Consider the following 19,155-nt stretch of genomic DNA (forward strand, 5'->3'; position numbering starts at 1 on the left):
TTAGGCAAAACCAACATGAATCTGAAAAAAGGTCTTGGCCAAAGTATGTTAATTATTTCAAATATTTGGTGAAGGCAGCTGATGGACATCTGTTGACTAAGCTGATTGACTAAAATGCACAGGAGTCACCCTCAGATCCTAGAGTCTGGATATTTTTAAAGGTCTCATCCCTTTAATTACATTGAATTGTTCACTTTAAGAACACCTACCACAAAATCTTGTGAACAAAATACAAGATACATGGCATGTCCACAATTATTCTTCACCTAATGATCTTAGAATGGCCCATATCTTGAAGCAAGTCCTAAAGATTCCATCATGCCACCCCATTTTGAGTTTTTGACAAGTGTCCCCAGATTATGCGTCCTAATGGAGTGCTCAAGGAAAGCATACAGACTCAAGGGTCCTATTTTTCTAAGACAGGAGAGCCCTGAACCAAAATTGTGACCCTTATAACAGCCAAGGCAATAAATCAAGACTATTCCACATCTCTTGGTGGCCAAGGAGACGTTTAGAATGTCCATCTGAATTGACATACCCAAGGGCTATGCCCAAGTCAGGGTGGTATCTGTGAACGAAACTTCTGGAGCTGAGGGAAAAGAGGAATAGGTCTGGCATTTGATAATGGCCAGGTGAGGATGTTTCCCTTGTACCTTAACACTCATCTCCTTCCTCTGGGAACAGAACTGGGTGCGTCATCCGGCCCAGCTTACTCTAAACCTGGGGCTCAGATGACCCATGGGGTAGCTGGGGCTGGGCTAAAACAGCCAAGTCACCACAGGACCCTGAAACCAATCAGTGGGTGCCACCAAAGATACCAGAGGTGAAGAGAACACTCTACAGCCCTGCCCACCCAATTCATCACTGCCCCACCCCACTTCATCACTACCCCAGCCAACAACTGGGAACTCACGTCTGTGGTTCTCATTTCTGTGGTTAGGCGGGGACCGGGTCTCCTGGTCTTGAGCCTCATCCCCCTCCTCACTGGCCAGGTGAGTGTGAGCGTAGTGGTAGCTGAGTCCTGGCCGGTTCTTGTAGCGCTTGCCACAGACTAGACAGGAAAAGAGGAGAAGAGGGAAAAGGGCAAATATTAGCAACCTCTGCAGCCATCGCCATCATTCTCCCAGGCAGTGACTCCCATCCATCTACCCCAGAGCTGGCTTTCCCTTAAAAAGCGTCTCCCACCCGCAACAACCTTAACTCCGCTGGACAAAACAAACACCACAATGAACAACATGGGCCCAGGTAAAGAAAAACCAGAAAAGTAAAGGATGGAAGTTGAACTATTTAAGAGCTCCATCATTTCCTATCTGTGAGACCCTGGTCAAGTCATTTACGCTCTCTGTGCCTCAGTTTCTTCCGAGGCGAAATGGGAATCATAACAGTACTGAACTCATAGAGTTGCTGTGATGAGTTAACCTCTATGCAGAACACTTACAACGGTGCCAGGCACATGGTAAGGGTTATGATTATTATAACTTTGAGGTCAAAGAGCACTGGTCCAACATCCCATGGCACAGATGAGGCAAGTGAGGCCCAGCAAGACTAAATGATTTGGCTGGGAACGTATAACTGGTTGTGGCAGAGCCACTAGAAACCCAGGTCTCCTGGATTCCCATGCAGTGCTCCTTCCACTACGCTGTGGCAAACTCTGTAAAGTACAAAAGCTTTATATGGATATTTTTGACGTATCGTGCAGTGATTTTGTGCCAGAAAACCACATTCCACTTCCGCCATGAAAACCACAAGGCCAAGGCATCATTGCTAGAGGTGGCATCTGAGAGCTTGTGCTCTTGAAGCCCCAGGAAGTCTCTGAGCCCCAAAATCTAGGATTGCGTCCTCGCAAGCACTACCTCTCCCATGGACAGTCTGAGACAAAGGCACCAAGCAACATAAATACGGCATCGTGGGGCCCAGAAGAAGAGAGGTGCATTTCCATTGGTTGGCTGCCCAGTACTTGAGAAGCAGAAGTCCAGCTAAATAACTTAAGAATAGACCACCGTCACTTTTAACAAAGTTGGATTTAGCGGTTCACTGTTTACAATGATACATGTGGCCAATTTGTAGTCTTTATCAAATTTAGGTAGTTCCTCTTATTCCTGTTTTAGAGCTTTATTACAGGAGAATTTGATCAGCCACCCTTTCAGCATCTACTAGTATACGACTCTCCTTCAGTTTGTTGATATGGTGAATTATGTTGATTTCCTAATGTTTCCTATTATTGAACCATTCTTGTGTTCCTAGAATGAGAGTGTATTATCTGTTTGATATACCGCTGCATTCTATTTTCTAATCTTGCATTTTTGATCTATACTCAGACGAGATGAGATCTATAATTTTTGACCTATCTTCTACCGTGTTTCAATTTTATGGTTATGCTGACTTCCAAAAATGAATTGAGGTTTTTTGCTGTGTGAAATTGGACAAGATACACAATCTCTCTGTGCCTTTTTTCTTGTCTGAAAATGATAATAGTACTACTTACCTTGAAGGATTATAAATAATGTATGTAAAGTATCTCACTCAGTATCCAGCACATAACAGATGCTCAATAAATGGTAGTGACGGGTTAGGGGCTTCGGCTTGGTCTGCCACATCTTAAGTGCTCGACCCTCCTAAAAGAGGGACTTTGACCCTTAACCTCATACAATGGAATTCAGCAATTGGTTGGACTTTCTTAATAAGGTGAGAGTCTGAAATTCAAGTTGGTGACCTGTATTATATGGTGACCTAACTATAAATTCAAGTGCTACAATTGGCTAGTTACATTCTCCCTCTCCCTTCCCCCCTCCCCCACCTCTCTGTCTCTTGTAAATATTTCAAAAAAATAAAATAAAATGGCACCACACATCTCAATTCCATTTGACACAGGCAATGGGACCTAAAGAGGCCCCGAGGCGCACTCTGGGCCTGCTTGTGGCTTTTTCTATTTAACCTTTTCAATGATCTGAGGTCAATAAACAGCAAATTATGGGGTCATTGGATAGAAATCCACGAAGTAACCAAGCACTGTTGGTGAAGAATAAATGTTTATTAAAAACAAGGACAATAGTATCAGTATTTACATGAGGAGGCCTCAGCTGACTCTGGGGACTCCTTGCTACAAATTCCACAGCATTTGTGCCATGTTGTGTCAATTATCACTGTCTTCCTTAATCACAGAATTTCAGGATCTTTTTTTTTTTTTTTTTTTTAACGTTAATTTATTTTTGAGAGAGAGAGACAGAGCACGAGCCCGGGAGGGACAGAGAGAAAGGGAGACACAAAACCTGAAGCAGGCTCCAGAGGCTCTGAGTTGTCAGTACAGAGCCCGACATGGGGCTCGAGCCCATATGAGATCATGACCTGAGCTGAAGTCAGACGCTTCACTGACTGAACCACTCAGGTGCCCCCAGAATTTCAGGATCTTCACAGTCATGTGGTCTCACTATAAAATTGTTTTATTCCCACTAATACTAGATGCCTGGGACAATTCCGCCGATTGGACAATGAACTACCCATCTGAGTGGGCATTTCTTTTTTGATCTCTTGAATTATAGTTACGTCTATACCAGAGGACTTCTCTTCAGGACGGTTTCACACTAATTTCATCTTAATAGCAACAACTCCGCCTCATATGTTGCCATGCACGTATTACACCTTCAAAACATATTCGTTGAATAGCTGATGAATGAACACGGAAACACTTTGTGGGAAAGCCAGGAGACGGGGGAGGAGGGAAGCGTGTAGAATCTGATCCACCTATCCGCATTAATCTCATACTAATAGGTCTTTAAACCTATAGAACCAAACCCAAGCAAAAAGCTTCCTGTATCTCCTTTCCCAACACCATAGAGAGTAATTATTTTTAGAGCAAATCCTTTTGCTAGAAAAGAAATTCTCAAGGAGTAGTCCCCAGACCAGCACCATCAGCATCACCTGGGAAGTTGTTAGAGATGCATATTCTTGGGCTCCACCCCAGACCTACTGAATCAGAAACTCTGGGGGTGCAGCCAGAAATCTCTGCTTCAACAAGCGCTCCGGGTGATTCTGGTACACTCTGTAGTCTAAGAACCACTCTGCTAGAAGATTGACTATATTTAGGCTTGACTCTGCCCACCCTGGTGCACCTGCCCTTTGGAATGGATAGAAGTGGCAGGCGGGGACAGTGAGACTTGCGCTTGGTCATTAGAAGAAACAGAACCAGACAGTACGTGGAGATCATGGAAACCTGGCCTCCTAACCCTCGTCCCTATACACAGGGCTCTCCTGATGGAGTGTCATTTTTCACCACCTGCTTATACCATGTTATTCCTCCATCACCAGGTCTTCAAGACAACGTGTATTTAGCATCCAATATGTGTCCAGCCCTGTGGCATGAGAAGGACAAAGATGAAGGAGCCACAGTCCCCACCCTCCAGGAGTTCAAAGTCTGGCAGAGAAGAGGTACACATCCACATGCAAAGAGGGAGGTGGAACAAATGTAGTGTGCGCATGCGCGCGGGCAGGAGGCGGGGCCAGCATAGCGGCCTCGGAGTGGAGGGTTGGCTTCCTGGAGGTGGTGGGTGAGCTGTGGCCTACAGGGTAGCAGAGTATCACCGTACAGACAAAGGAGACAAGGGCACTCAGGCACCAAAGCACAGGCTGCCTAACTTTGGGAAGAGCCCGCAGGAAGGTGGGGGGAGGGGTGGGGGGAGGGGTGGCGTGAGGGAGCTAACAAGCGAGAAAGCTGGGCAGGACTTGGTCCTGAAAATAGGGAGCCAGGGGAGGATTGTAGCCTGAGGACCGACTTACTCAGATTTACATTTTGGAAATCCCACTTAAGACTACAGTACAGAAGATGGATTTGAAGGTGGCAAGAGGCTATTTTAATTTTCTATGTGTGAACAATGAGGATTTCAGGATGGGAGAGGGGTTAAAGAGAAGGAATCTGGTGAAAAGGGGTGGGTATAAGCTTCGAGGAGGAGCCTAGAAAGACTGATAGTAACCCCCCACCTTCCTGGCCATGCACCATCCAGCCCCCGTCTGGCTCCCCAGCCTCACCCGACACAACGTTCCACCACCTTCTCTGCCCTTCTGCCCATTGCCTTTCCACTCCTTAAACGTTTTTCTTTTCACCAGAAAGCCCTTGGACAAGCTCTTCACTTTGCCTACAATGCTCCCCAGCCCCGATCTGCCTAATGATGCTTCATCATTCTTCAGATCTCAGCTGAAATGTCCTTCCCCAGGGAAGTCTTTCCAATCAAAATTAGGATCCCAGTTTGTTACCTTCCTAGGACGAATCATGGATCAATATGTGTGTCTCCCACCAGCAGCAAGCATAGCGGGCCCTCCCGTGTTTGCACACTGCTGCATCCCCAATGACCAGCACGGGGCAACTCACGGCTGGCACTTGGTGCCAGTTAGGGAAGCAACAAAAACACCCAGGTTTCTACTGGGCAACTGGATGGAAGGATGAGGAGGAAAACGAGATTTAAAGAAGGAAGAGGATGAGTTCAGTCTGGGGTTGCCCTGAACACCCTGAACTGGGGAAAGAGATGTAGATGGGGGAGGTATCAGGGTGGAAGTGAGGGATATGGAGAGGAGGAGAGATCGTGCAGAGAGAGAAGAAAGGTGTGGACAGAGGAAAGAACTCAGAAAACACCAGCATCTTAAGAATCCAGTGGAGAAGGAGAAAATTTTTTTTTTTTTAAGTAAGATTCAGCCCTGAAGGAGCAACACAAGCCAAAGAGGTAGGGTTTCCGAGTATCCATCAATAGATAACTGGATAAGGAAGATGTGGCATATATAGATACAATGGAATATGACTCAGCCATAAAAAAGAATGAAATCTTGTCATTTACAGCAACATGGATTAGAGGGTACAATAAATGAAATGTCAGTTGGAGAAAGACAACTACCATATGATTTCACTCAAGTGTGGAATTTAAGAAACAAAACAGAAGGAACAAATTAAAAAATAGACTCAACTATAGAGAACAAAGTGATGGTTATCAGAGGGCAGGTGGGTGGGGGGATGGGTGAAACAGATGACGGGCATCAAGACTTCACTTATCAGGATGAGCACTGGGTAATATACAGAATTGTTGAATCACTATATTGTACACCTGAAACTAATTATAATGCCGTATGTAAATTATGCCAGAATTTTTTTTAAAGAGGTAGGCTTTCCAGATGACAGGACCACTGATACCACCGGTCACAGCCACTGCTCACAGCCACTGTGACTGTGTGCCATGGGCCAGGCTTGCTCTCGTGCTTCAGGTAAATTTGCTCACGGCAACCCAAGTCCCCATTTTACAGAAGAGTAGCCTTGGGCACAGAGGCAGAGCCAGGATAAAGTCAAGCGCCTAAGAAGGGTCAAGAAAGATGGGGACTGAAAAGAGACCACTGGATTTGAGAGCCAGGAGGCCACCTCAGCCTCCTGAGAAGGGAATCCTCAGCCTCATGGAGGACAAGACAAGACTGCAGAGGCCTAGGATGCTCCTGAGGAATGGGGTGGGGTGACAGGGCTGACAGACCATTCCTTCCGGCGTGGCTCCACCAGTGAGGCTGGGGGGCGGATGGGACTGTGGGCCAGGGAGGCTGACTGGGGCTTGTTCTCTACCAGGGCAGATCCCAGAACAGCCTCACAGGCCAACGGGAAGGGGGCAGGAGTGAGGGGGAGTTCAAAAGGCAGGGTTAGGAGGGATTGGAGATAATACAGCAAGATGCGTGACCCCAAAACGAAGCTTCTAACCCAAGTGCCAGGCTACTGAATGACTTCATCCTAGGGACAAAAGAGTTCTGAGATTTATTTTGGTGGAATTGTATCTGGATCAAACTGCTACGTTTGGATGGAAAGAAATGCCTTGGAAATCCTACTTTGACTGGATTAGAAGAAAAGGAAAACCCAGCCCTATTCTATTCTATGTCCCTGCTGCTCCAAACACTGATGGACCGGCTTCGTGGGCGTGTGACCTGTGTGTTCAGACAGGGTCCGTGCTCAGAAGGGCCCCACACTTGGGCTAATCCTTTGCTGTCACCATCTTGAAATTGTAAATAGGCGTGGAACAAAGGGCCCCTCCTTTTCATCTTGCACTGGGCCCCATAAGTCGCGTACCTGGTCCCGGAAACCTAGGGCTGGCGTCCAGAGACCAGGGACTAAGTTGCTCCCAACAACCAACCCAACAGCCCTGATAGGACAGGAGCTGTGGCGTGGAACACAGGACCCTAGCAGCCCTGCAGTGGCAGTAAAAGGCCCCTCTGGGGTAACACAGGAAGTCTGGCCAGAGAAGTTAACCACGCAGCCATGGTCATTTCTGTGCCACCCACTCCTCTGGCCCTACTCTGGGCTGGGCCTGCCTTCAGAGAGACGGTGTCTCTGTGGTGGGTGAGAGGACACCCTGGATCTGAGCTGCCTGGATTCAAATCCCTGCCTCGTCTGCTACCAACCGCCCGTGTGATCTGGGGTGAGGTGCCAAACCTCTCTGCCTCAGCACCCTCTGTGGAAAACGGGGATGATCGCAACAGCACATCTGCTTCACATTGTGAGGCTTCATGAAAGAATACATTTAAAACCGTGCCTGGCTCCTAGCAAGTGTCAGCCATTGTCGGCTGTTATCACTACTGCCATCAAAGCGGATCGGCAGAGGGAAGAAACCCAAAAGGGGAGGGGGGGGGAGTATCTAGTCATTTCTCCTCTGAAGTCAGGGGTGATGGAGTTGCAAGAAAAAGAGGGTGGGGAAAATAGCCTCTGAAAATAAAGTCTTAGAACCATCTGCTCTCCTTTTACCTCCTCGGCAATCTCACTCTGGAATTCTCTGCCGTGCGGAATCAGACCGAGCCCTAAGACTGCTGAAGCATTCAGGGAGGGCTGTGCCCCCATCCCCCCCCCCACCCCCGCCCCAGTCTCCTTCCCCAGGGCCCTCTCCTTTGTGTCACGCGCCTCTGAATCCCTCGCCCCAGGGACCAGTCAACCCTGCATGGGCACAACCTGAGGCCCTTCTTTTCACCTTGGCAAGCATGCACCTGGATTTGTGTTCCTGGCACGGCGCTCGTGGAGAGGACCGGCTGTGACAATAAGGAAGGTCCAGCTTGCCTTCCTCCCTCTCCTTCCCCTGGGGCGGATCCATCTGTCAAGCCGCAGAAATAGTGTGTGCCCACTTCCCAATCCAGAGCTGGAGTCTCCAGGTAGGACCTCCTGTCTGGAGTTATGAATACCTTCAGTGTTGCCCCGGAATATTTGCAGCACACCCACCCCCCAATCCTACCCCACTCACTCCTTATCTGGGGGAGTAGAGTGGGGCAAGGAGGCAGAGGAGGAGGCGGGGGGTCGGGGGGGAGAATCAGGGGCAGTTTGTGTGAACAAAGCCGGCTGCAGCAGACAGCAGAAGCCTTCCTGCAGGGGAGAAGCAGCCGCCTTCCCCACTGATAACTTAATGACTCTGGCACATTTTCATCAGCCCAACTTGGAGCACGCAGTGGGTATCTGAGCCAGTGGTTTCCGAGAGACTGAAAGCAGCGACTGAAAGCAATTACGGGATGAGCGTCCAAGAGACAAAGCCTGGGCCTTGGGAGTCACCGGGCCGCATCTCATTCCCAGTTCTGCCCAGTGGCACTTTCATACAACGCGAGCATGCTACTTCCCTCTTGCTGCAGCCCGACTCCCTCATCTGTAAAATCGACCCAGCGGTGCCCGTCTTCTGCCCATGCCTCCAAAGCATCACACTTCCAGACCGCGAGGTAGGCACACAGTCCTACATTGAATCTCATAGCAGCTCACAGGATAAGGACTGTCATCCCCACTTTACAGATGAGGAAACGGAGTCTTAGGGCATCGAAGCAACTCCCTAAATGGCAGAGCCAGGATTTGAACTCAGGTCTGCCTGACTTTGAAGCACATGACTGAAAGGTGCACTAGTGATTCTCCATTCGACGCCCCTCCCAGTGCCTGGGGCTGACTTCTATGGCCTCTCGCCCTCTGCTTCTTGTGGCATTTGGCCAGCGGGAGGCACTGGCAAGAGGACAGAGGGTGAGAAGAAGGAAGATGGGGGTTTGTGCCCTGCCGTCCCTGCCTGGGCAGCGTGCTGGCACAGGTACTCCCCCCTCTCTTGGGCACTGCGTGTCCTCCCCCTGCTCCTTGGCACCCCAGATAGAAGGGCTCCGCCTCTCCTTTGTCAGCACTTCTATCCTGCCCACACCTCCTTAATCATTCTGCCATCCAGTTCTCTTCCATTCGGCCCTTCTGAGTAGAATCCTATGTCCCATTGGGCCCAGGACACATACAAAAGGAGGCCATTTTGACAGGAGATTCCTACCCTGCCAGGCCGGTTCATAGATGTTTGGGGCTCCCTGCACCTTCCTGACTTCCCTCTGCAGAACCATCTGGGGGACGGAGGAACACCTACAACCAATTCCCAGGGTGGGGAGAAGCTCCAAGTGGGAAAAGCCCTGCCATGCCTTGGCTTGGGACAAAACTCAGGGATACTTCAAAAAGCCACCACATCAGACTTGCATACTCATGCAAGTCGATGACCCTGTGACTATTTTTTTTTTTAAGTACACGTTTAATTTACTCTAACACTGCATGAGGGTTTTTTTTTTCAATGTTTATTCATTTTTGAGAGATAGAGCACGAGCAGGGGAGGAGCAGAGAGAGGGAGACACAGCATCGGAAGCAGGCTCCAGGCTCCGAGCCATCAGCACAGAGCCTGATGCAGGGCTCCAACCCATCACCTGTGAGATCATGACCTGAGCCGAAGTTGGACACTTAAACAACTGAGCCACCCAGGTGCCCCTCCTCTATTTTAAATGCCTAGGCCTCACTCTAAGAGCCAGTGATGGCTCCACTGAGCTCAAATGGTAAGAATAGTCCAGGTCCTGCAACGTGTAGGCACCAAGAAGCTCCTCTTGGGCAGGTCCAGGGGGGCCACTCCTCCTCTCCCAGAAGCCCGGAGGCCAGCAGTGTGGGTGGCCCTCGGCAGGCCTGGGGTCAGGCCCTGGCTCTCCTACTAACCCCCTGTGCACCCTTGGACAAATTCCATACTTTTCTGGGCCTTTGTTTCCCCCATCTGTAACACAGGACAGTTGAATCAGATGATCTGCAAGTCTTTTGATTCTAGCACTTCATGATTCTGTTTGCTCTGGGCTCTCTGAGGCCTGTAGGCCTCCTGAAGCAATGAGTCCCTCAACTCCGATACAAAACCAGCATAGGCTGCAGCCTAAGGATCCACCCAGGGCTGCCTCCACCCCTCTCCTTCCCCTACCAAGCCAGGTCAGCAGCTGCCTTCCTGTGGCTTCATTTCTTCTTCGAGGCCACACTTGGTGCTTATTTTAAACTGAATTCTTCCGGATAGAAACACAGGGGGATGGGATAGGGGTGGGATGTAACATCCTGATTTTTCAAAGCCACATTCCTTGGGGCCTGGCACTGACCCATGTATTAGGAAGGAGCCCAGAGCCAGGATCTACCAAATGCCAGTGATTCGCAAGTCCTGTGTCTCCACGGAGGGAGGGCATTCTGCTTATTTTAGGAATTTGCGGTATATGAATATGACTCCGGCTTTTAAAAAACAGGAAGAACGGAGATAAAGCAACAAGCCTTTCATCTCTAAATACTATATAACCTGATTTCGGATCCCCAGCAGAGAATGCAGAAACTCCCAAAATCAATGCATTAAATGTGTTAGTGGGACTCTTTCCTGCCCTGCTGAGAAGCAGGGTAACAGAGTTCTGGGAAAGCGTGGGGCCTGCCTTCCGGGGTCAGCTCATTGTCTGTGTGACCTTGGGCAGGGTACTTCATCTCCCCAAACCTCGGTCTGCTTGTCTGGAAAATGGGGATGATAAGAGTTCGTATCTTAGATGGGTGCTCTGAGAACTGAATGAGCTCATCCCTATAAAGTGACTAGCACATAAACCAATATCCACCATTAGCTATGCTCCCTGGCTTCTCTGGTCCCTGCCAACTCCGACGGCCGGTGCACAGACCAGAACTGGGGACCCAAGTTCGGTGTGAGATAAGTACCCTTTCTTGGCTTGGCATAAAGTAAGTATTGAGCACAATTATGAAACAGACAGTGAGCTAATTGTTTTTATGCGTAGTCTCATTTAACCCTCTTGGAAACCCTCTAAGGTGAATCTCATTGTCCTCACTTGACAGGAGAAGAAAGTAAAGCTCAGAGAGGTTTTGGGATCTGCCCGAGGCCGCAGGTTCAAGTCCTGGACTTCTGATTCAAGAACCATCTTCTGGCGCCCCTTGTAGAGGCCGTATCTTCATTTCTTATTCTAGTGAGTCCTACGCTAGCATACCCTTAATGTACTTAAAGGGCAAAATATAAGTCTTCTTTTAATCATACAGTAAACGTTTAAGTAATAAACATAATTGTCAACATTTCTGGGGAAAATAAAGAAAGGTTAAAAAAATTATAGACATATTACCATAATGCATGGCAGCCCCCCAACATTTGGGAATCTGTCTAGTGTGCTCTCCCTCGGGATCTCTGGGTGAATCTCTGACATAAATGCCATCTCGGATTCAGAGCGGGCTTTATTTCTTCTTTTTTTTTAAATTTTTTTTAATGTTTATTTATTTTTGAGACAGAGAGAGACAGGGCATGAACAGGGGAAGGGGCAGAGAGAGAGAGGGAGACACAGAATCCGAAGCGGGCTCCAGGCTCCGAGCTGACAGCACAGAGCCCGACGCGGGGCTCGAACTCACAGACCGCGAGATCGTGACCTGAGCTGAAGTCAGATGCTTAACTGACTGAGCCACCCAGGCACCCCAGAGCAGGCTTTATTTCTGAGTCCCGACCCATCCAGTATGTCTCACTGACCCTTACCTGAGGTAGGCACCCTTCCACCTACAATATTGATGTAAGTGCCCCACTTCTTTCAGGGAAACAAATGTCCATTAGCATGTGTTAAACATTTCTGCCCACATGGCCTGTTTCCACAATCTCCGATGTCAAAGTTCCATCACTCTCCAAAATTACCTCCTCCTCTAGCATATTCTAGTTAAGCCTCCCTCATGTCTATATGACCCAAGCTCAAGACTTCAAGAGTCATCGTTGCCGCCTCCCTCTCCCCCGTGCCCCACATCTTATCTGTCCTCTGCCAGGTTCTGCAGGCTTTTCATCCATAAAGCCCTGCTCGTTTGCCCTGCCTACTTTGCTCCTGCGGTCATCATCACCCAGACTTCGTGTCTTCTCCTATCTCCTTCTCAGCCATCAAGCTTCATTTAGGCTCTCTCCCCTGAACACCTGCTTCTCCAGATTAACCTTTCCAGAGATGTGTCTGGATCATCATGTTCACCACTGACTATGCAGGCCAACCTCTAAGCAAATCAGTCTGGCATTCCCAGTACCCTTGTCCAACACCGTGCCCCCCAATCTCCCTACCCAAATGCTCGGCTCTGGCCAAGCTGGTCTCCCTCTTGTCGTGCTACATGCATCCCACGTTCATCAACATTTTGGGAGCAACCACTGTGCTGGGGCTGGGATGGAGGATGAATGTAGCATAGCTCCTGCCCTCTGAAGGCTCCCTTTCCAGCCTGAAGAACAGACAGACAGACAGAGAGATTGCTATCATCCAACGGGACAGGTGGCCTACACAAAGGTATGTACAAGGTAAGGTAGATTCCAAGAACAAGTGAGTGATGCAGGAGGTGAGGAGACATTGCAGGGGAGGGAGGGAGGCATTGCTGACTGAGATCAAATTCTGGCTCTGCCATTTATTTGCTATGTGACCTCAGGAAACTTAATTAACCTCTCTTCTCCCCGGTTTCCTTATCTGTAGGATGGAGATGATCATACCATCTGTCTCACGGCACTTTTTTGAGGGTTAAAGAATTAATATAGATAAAACCCATAGAACATTCCAGGCCCATAACATAAGTCAACAAACTTCTGCTCTTACTGATTACCTCCCCCAGCCCACCCACCTACCAACTCCCACACATACCCCTCCATCCCTAGAGAACAAAATCAAGTCAATACTCATTCACTATAGATCTGCTGGGCATCCTAGGGAGACACCCTCTGACATACCAGCTCCCACCCCTGGCCACTCCCTCCCCTGAATTCTGACAGTGCTCTCAACCTACTCAATGAAATTTTCCTGATGGGGTGTTATCTCTATGATATCAGCCTTATCTTTCCAACTCTATTGAAGATAGAGGAAATAAGGAACAGGCAAAGGAGGAAGAAACCTTCCTTCAGGACATATCATGTGCATTTTTATGCACAGTATCACATATACCTTTCCCAACCAGTATTATCCCCACTCCACAGCTGAGGACACGGAGGCTCCCAGCAGCAAAATGAATTTTTCTCAGAAAGTCCCAGATAACAAGCTAACAAGCAGCAGAACCACAATTTGACCTCGGCTTTTTCTCACTCCAAAGTCAGTGCACGTTCCTCCTCATCCAGCTCTCTCTAACCTGGACGGCCCTGACCTTGCTGCCTACTTCCCTTACCCCCCACCATGACTTGAAGTAAGAGAAATCAAAGGCTTTGCACCAGGCCCTCTGACCTCACAATTCTACTTCTACGAAATAATGAAAGCATACGTGAAGATATAGCTGCAATATTGTTTTCAATAGTGAACAAACTTTAAACTGTCTAAATGTCCAACAAGTGAAACACTGATTGAGCAAACTGGGGCATGTCCACGTAATGGAACACCATATAGCCCTAAAATGTCATAAAAATGTCTTTATTGACCTGGAATGATGCTTTTCATGTATTGTTGAGTGGGGGGATGGGTTAAAATGGTATGTATCATTTCGTGTGTGCACATGAGTGTGTGTGTACACATTTGTGTGTGTGTGTGTGTGTGTGTGTGTGTGTGTGTGTGTGTGTGTGTAGAGGGAGAGGAACAGAGACACAATCCTCAAATAGTATACAAAACTAGAATGTAAGCTACCTCTCAGGAGTAAGACTATGAGTGATGTTTATTTTTCCTTTATGATTATCTGCAATTTCTGATTTTTCTGCAATGAGTATATATTCTATTTCCGTAGGGAAAAAAATATAAAAAAAAAAACAAACTTCTACAAACGTTAATTTCTATCCTGTTGTTGGTCATCCACATCTTGGGAGGAATTATTTGCCACAAAGTTTTCATTAAGCAACAGCTAGCTGAGAACAAGCTCTGGCTGGAGGAGAAAATAATTCCAGAGGGTGTGGGTTACAGCCCCAAAAAGGCAAACCAAATGGTTGAAAGCTCCAGAGGTGCAGCCTGGGGAGGGGAGGGCAGGCAGTGGGAGCAAAGGAAGAAGAGAAATGCAGGTGTGAAGGGGACAGAGAGAAACTGCAGCTTCTCTTCAGCCCTGCCTGTGGCCTGCTCTGCTGGGACACTTTGCAACCTGTGTCCGCGACACGATGGCATTTAAATATTTAAACAGGCCCAGCTTTGCCGTAACGAATGCACTCAGTCTCCAGGGATCAATCCCATGCCACAGGCCCTGCTCCACAAATCAAGTTTCTGGGGCACAGAGCCCTTCCCACCCTCCCCTGCCGCACCCCATGCAAAGACCTGCAAGATAATAGTGTGGACAACTGAGTGATGAGCCCGGCTTCCCTTCAGTGACAAGGGCAGCCAGCCTGAAGGCCGCGTTATTGGCTTTTCCACTGCAGCTCCAAGCTAAAAGCACATGAGCCTTAGAGAATGCAGGGCCTTAATGCCCTCAAAAAAAATTTTTTTTTAATAAGACTGCCAGAGTCATCTGGTTCTCGCTGTACACTCAGGTATGGGGGAATCCAGAGTAATTTTAGAAGGCTGAGGTCAAGCAGATTTTCTGGGACCACCTTGGGCACAAGCTGTGTCTGCCTCAGACACCAGTCCACCCATCCCACACACCCCCTCAGCCTGTGCATGGCAGTCCAACATCGTCTCCAGGACGAAGAGCCTCCTTGTGAGGTCACTGCCTGGGAAGGAAGGAGCCCGCTGTGTGGGCAGGTCTGGAGACTCAAGAAAGGGGCCCCCGCGTTGACGGATCAGGAAAGTGATGTCCTAGCTGCTGAAGGCTGAAACCAGGACCAGATCCCCAGAGTCTTTGCTTTTAGCTCCATACCCTTCCCCCTCCACTATTCCACCATCAAGAAGAGGAGGAAGGGACCCGAACCCTATGCTGACCCTGCCCCAACTGGACATCCCCCGCTGACTTTCTAGAAGGGAGGCAACACTGTGGAGTGGCCATGTTTTCGGTCATGGGCTGCACAATCAAAAATACATGTCTGTGGGGTGAGGGTGGTGGAGAACAAAGTTTTTACTGATAGGGAGGCTGAGTTGAGAGCACCCATTCCTGAGGTGTGAATACCCCACGTGACTCAGAGGTGAGTCAGGCTCCCACGAGGGCTTTGATCATGTCTATTTGCTTTTTGTCACTAATCCACCCTAAGTCCCCAGTTTGTGTGTGTGTGTGGGGGGGTGTATTTTAATAGATTCAAATGTAAAAGGTTTAAAAGTATATAATCTATTCCATTCTACATCAATTATCACGACTACCTGATTCCAGCTTGCCGGACTGACACCTAGAAGCCATCTGTTAACAGTGGACATGGCTTGACCTCATAAATGTGTGTGATCATTAATTCACTTTTAAAACAGGTTTTCTCCTCAACTCTCAGGAGAGCCAAACTCCAGGGTCAGGAGAGCATATTTCACCAGCACTTTGTGTGGGGGTGTCCTGGGGTATGTCAGCTCCGGAGCTGAAGAAGCCAGGATTCACGAACCAGCTTCAGCATGAACCAGCTGGGCGACCTTGGACAAGTCCCTTCACCTCTCTGAGCCCCAGCTTCTTCACAGCAGATCAAGGTCAACTGTCCCTCCCTCTCAAGGTTACTGTGAGGATTTATAGAGACAACATATGTAACGAGCTTAGCACAATGCCCTACACACTGTAAGCACCATTAGCAAGAGTTAACACTGTGATCAGAAAAACTGGGGACAAAAGTAGGTGTTGGCAAGGATGTGGAGAAACTGGAACCCTTGTATACGGTTGGTGGGAATGCAAAATGGTGCGGCTGCTCTGGAAAATAAGTATTAAGGTTCCTCAAAAAGAGTAAAAATAGAATTACCATAGGATCCAGCAACCCCACTTCTGGGTATGCATCCAAAAGAACTGAAATCAGGATCTCAAATATTAGCACCCCTACGTTGACTGCAGCACCATTCACAATGGCCAAGATGTGAAAACAACCTAAATGTCCATTAACAGATGAACTGATAAAGAAAATTTGGTAGATACACACAATGGAATAGTATTCATCTTGAAAAAAGAGGGAATCCCTCAATATGCAATAACATGAATGCATCTTGAGGACATTATGCTAAGGGAAATAAGCCAGTCACAGCAAGACAAATACTGCCTGATTCCACTTACACGAGGTATCCAAAACAGTCCAATTCATAGCATCAAAGAGTGGAATGATGGTTGCCAGGGGCTGGTGCAGAAGGGGAGTTAGGGAATTGCTAACCAATGGGCATGAAGTTTCAGTCAAGCATGATGAATAAGCCTTTCAGATCTGCTGTACAACATTATACCTAGACTCAGCAATATATATTGTACACTTAATAATTTATTAAGAGGATAGATGTTAAGTATTCTTACCGCAGTAAAATAAAGTTAATTTTTTAAAAAAATATTTTAAAAACTGGGGGAAAAAAAAACTTCACAGCTTGCTTCCACTGTGCCCAGCAAAGGGGTAAATGGGTGCTTTGCTCCTCCCTAAATGGCTGATGCTTAGAGACAAATGGTCTCCCTCTCTCCCCCTGATTATCGTCCCATCACCACCATCTTCTCTCCTATGAGGTTTCTTGAACATAGACAATGGAAAAGTGGGTCTCATCTGGAGTCAGCTCCAGTGATGCTAACAGAAAATTCAGGGTAGGGAGCAGTTGGGGAGAGAAGAGATAAACATTTAGAACATCCCGGTAGCCCGACCCAAGGATTGCTTTCATATGTCTGTCTCCAGTCATCATCGCACCTCTAAAAGGGGGCTAATGATACTGTTAGGATTTAAAGCTATTAAGTAAATTAAAGCCAAGTGCTGGATTGCTGAGCTTTATATGGGACTGCTGAGTTTTAGATCAATGTGGGGGGGGGGGGGTGGTGGTGGGAATAAAAACAGGAGAGGAAAGATTCTAAAGAGACCAACTAAAACAGTGAAGTGAGCCTATGGCACTTGACCTGGAAAATTCCTGAAGACTCTAGAACTTTCAGATGCAAAAAGCAGGGAATAATAAAAGAGCTGAGCAGACGGAGGCCAGAAGCCTTTGAATGTGAATGAAGTAGACCAGTCACTGTCAAAAGTCAATATTCAGAAATATCCCCTGAGAAGCTGTCAAAAAAATGCAGGTTCTTGGGTCTGCTCCCCATGGTTCTGATGGAGGGGGTCTGGTATGAGGCCCGGGAATCACATTTTAATAAGTGTCTAGGTTCTCTCTGTGCAAATGGCCCAGGTCCATGCTTTGACAAACACTGACAGCCTTCCCCACAAAGTCATATTCAGTTGCTCTGTTTGTGAGTAATGAACACTTTTCTTTGGCAAGACACTGAAAGGGAAGAAACAGAACCACAATCCTTAAGCTTGGTGAACTTTCAGGATAATTAATAGGGATTGGTTACTTGCTGGAAAATGAAGCATTCACATACACACATGCCACGGATTGGGTAAAAAATAAATTATGTTCAGATGATTGAGTATTTCTCTGAGATGGAATAAATTCAGTGGCTGAATGAAAGGAACAGGCAAACTATCTATCACCTGAAGTTAGCAGCTAAGATAACATTTCAGCCACGCGTCGGCAAAGGGATACTTGGACCAGGAACATAATAGGACAACTACATTTAGGAATATAAACCATTCAGGGTTAAAGGTAATCACATCTGAAAGATAGCTCCTACTACCCCCACATAAACCCAGAAAGAGGTGGTGGGGTACAAGGTGGCCTAATATCTTCATACATAATTCGAAAGATGGAGGCCGGCTCACGCAAATCCCCACAGACAACACAAAAATAGCAGGGATGGCGAATCTGTGAAGAATGGAATTCAACCACGGGGCAATGTCTTTAAATTTGCCTTTATCAAATCTTGTGTAATGAAGTCACATATTACTGTATCTCTTTATTGAGACTCAATAGGGCTAAATGTAGAGTGATCTATGGAAGAAGGAATAATCGGATGCATTAAGTAGAAAAGAGCACGCACCTGGAGAGGCATCAGCACAGGGGTCAGGACAGGCACTGCATGGGAAGTCGTGTGGCAATGGGGTGGCCAAGTACTTCTGTTCTCTACACATTAAGAGAACTGTATTAAGAGCCGATGTGTAAAATAAACAAGGAAATGTGTCTGTTACTCTCTGAGCCGCTTGGCCTTGGTGTTACTTCCAGTGGGAACCCTGAGCTTAAATGTAAATCTGGGAAGGAATTTAAAGCAGGCCATCACAGAGGTTATGGGATGTGACCCCGGATAAACCAAAAAGACAAGGGGATGTTAAAAGAGCCTCCAGAATAGACAAAATGTTCAGTGTGCCTCTTTGTTGGGAAAAGATGCACAAAAGATAAGGGAGCCTACAGGAGTAAAAAAAAAAAATTAGCTCCTATTAAGGAAAAACAATCATTCAGAGCACAGTTGGAATCATGGAAGAAAGGGTAGCTTATCGTAACACCATCCCTGGGGACACTCAAGGAGGTGACCAGACACCTCTCTACTTAGGATGCATTAGAGATTATTAAAAGCATTCCTTGCTCAGTTCGGGGGTAGAGGGTGGGCCTCGTGACCTCTCTAAAGGTCACTCCTATCCCAAAGGATCACTTGTCTGAAGGGCACCAGATAAAAATAAAGTCTATTAATCACCAAGCTGCCACACAATTTCCTAAGAGGGCCAGAAGAGAGAAGGGCAATCTACAGTGGACGTTGGTCCGTTGAGGGAGGAAAAGGGAGGCAGCGCCTGTGTGGGCAGAGCCAAGGAATCAGCTGCTGAGACTTCCAGAAAGCCAACGTCAGGCCTCCGTTTAGACCTCCCAAGCATCACAGGGTAAGCAGAAGGAGGAAGAGACTGTGGAGATGGGAACAGGAAACAGCGAATGACAAGAGAGTCCCTAATCACAGCCACAGGAGCTGGGGGGGGGGGGGGGGGGGGTAGGGAGGGACGGGCAGGATGCAAGCACCTCACCCAGAAAGAGGGGAGC

The 19,155-nt window shown here is 47.7% G+C and overlaps 1 protein-coding gene across 5 annotated transcripts in view; it reads right to left on the minus strand.

Annotated features, from left to right (window-relative positions):
* Positions 1–19,155, minus strand: part of DPF3 (double PHD fingers 3) — a 248,662-nt gene that overhangs the window by 72,152 nt on the left and 157,355 nt on the right. For all 5 annotated transcript variants that reach the window (XR_006203940.1, XM_042943680.1, XM_042943682.1 and 2 more), the window contains exon 7: positions 914–1,051. Coding sequence is in view for 4 of the 5 variants with exons in the window: in XM_042943680.1 (XP_042799614.1) it covers positions 914–1,051 (138 nt within the window). In the remaining variant the exon portion in view is untranslated. The remainder of the gene's footprint in view (positions 1–913; positions 1,052–19,155) is intronic.

This window comes from Panthera leo, chromosome B3 (genome assembly GCF_018350215.1).
Source record: "Panthera leo isolate Ple1 chromosome B3, P.leo_Ple1_pat1.1, whole genome shotgun sequence".
NCBI lineage: Eukaryota > Metazoa > Chordata > Mammalia > Carnivora > Felidae > Panthera > Panthera leo.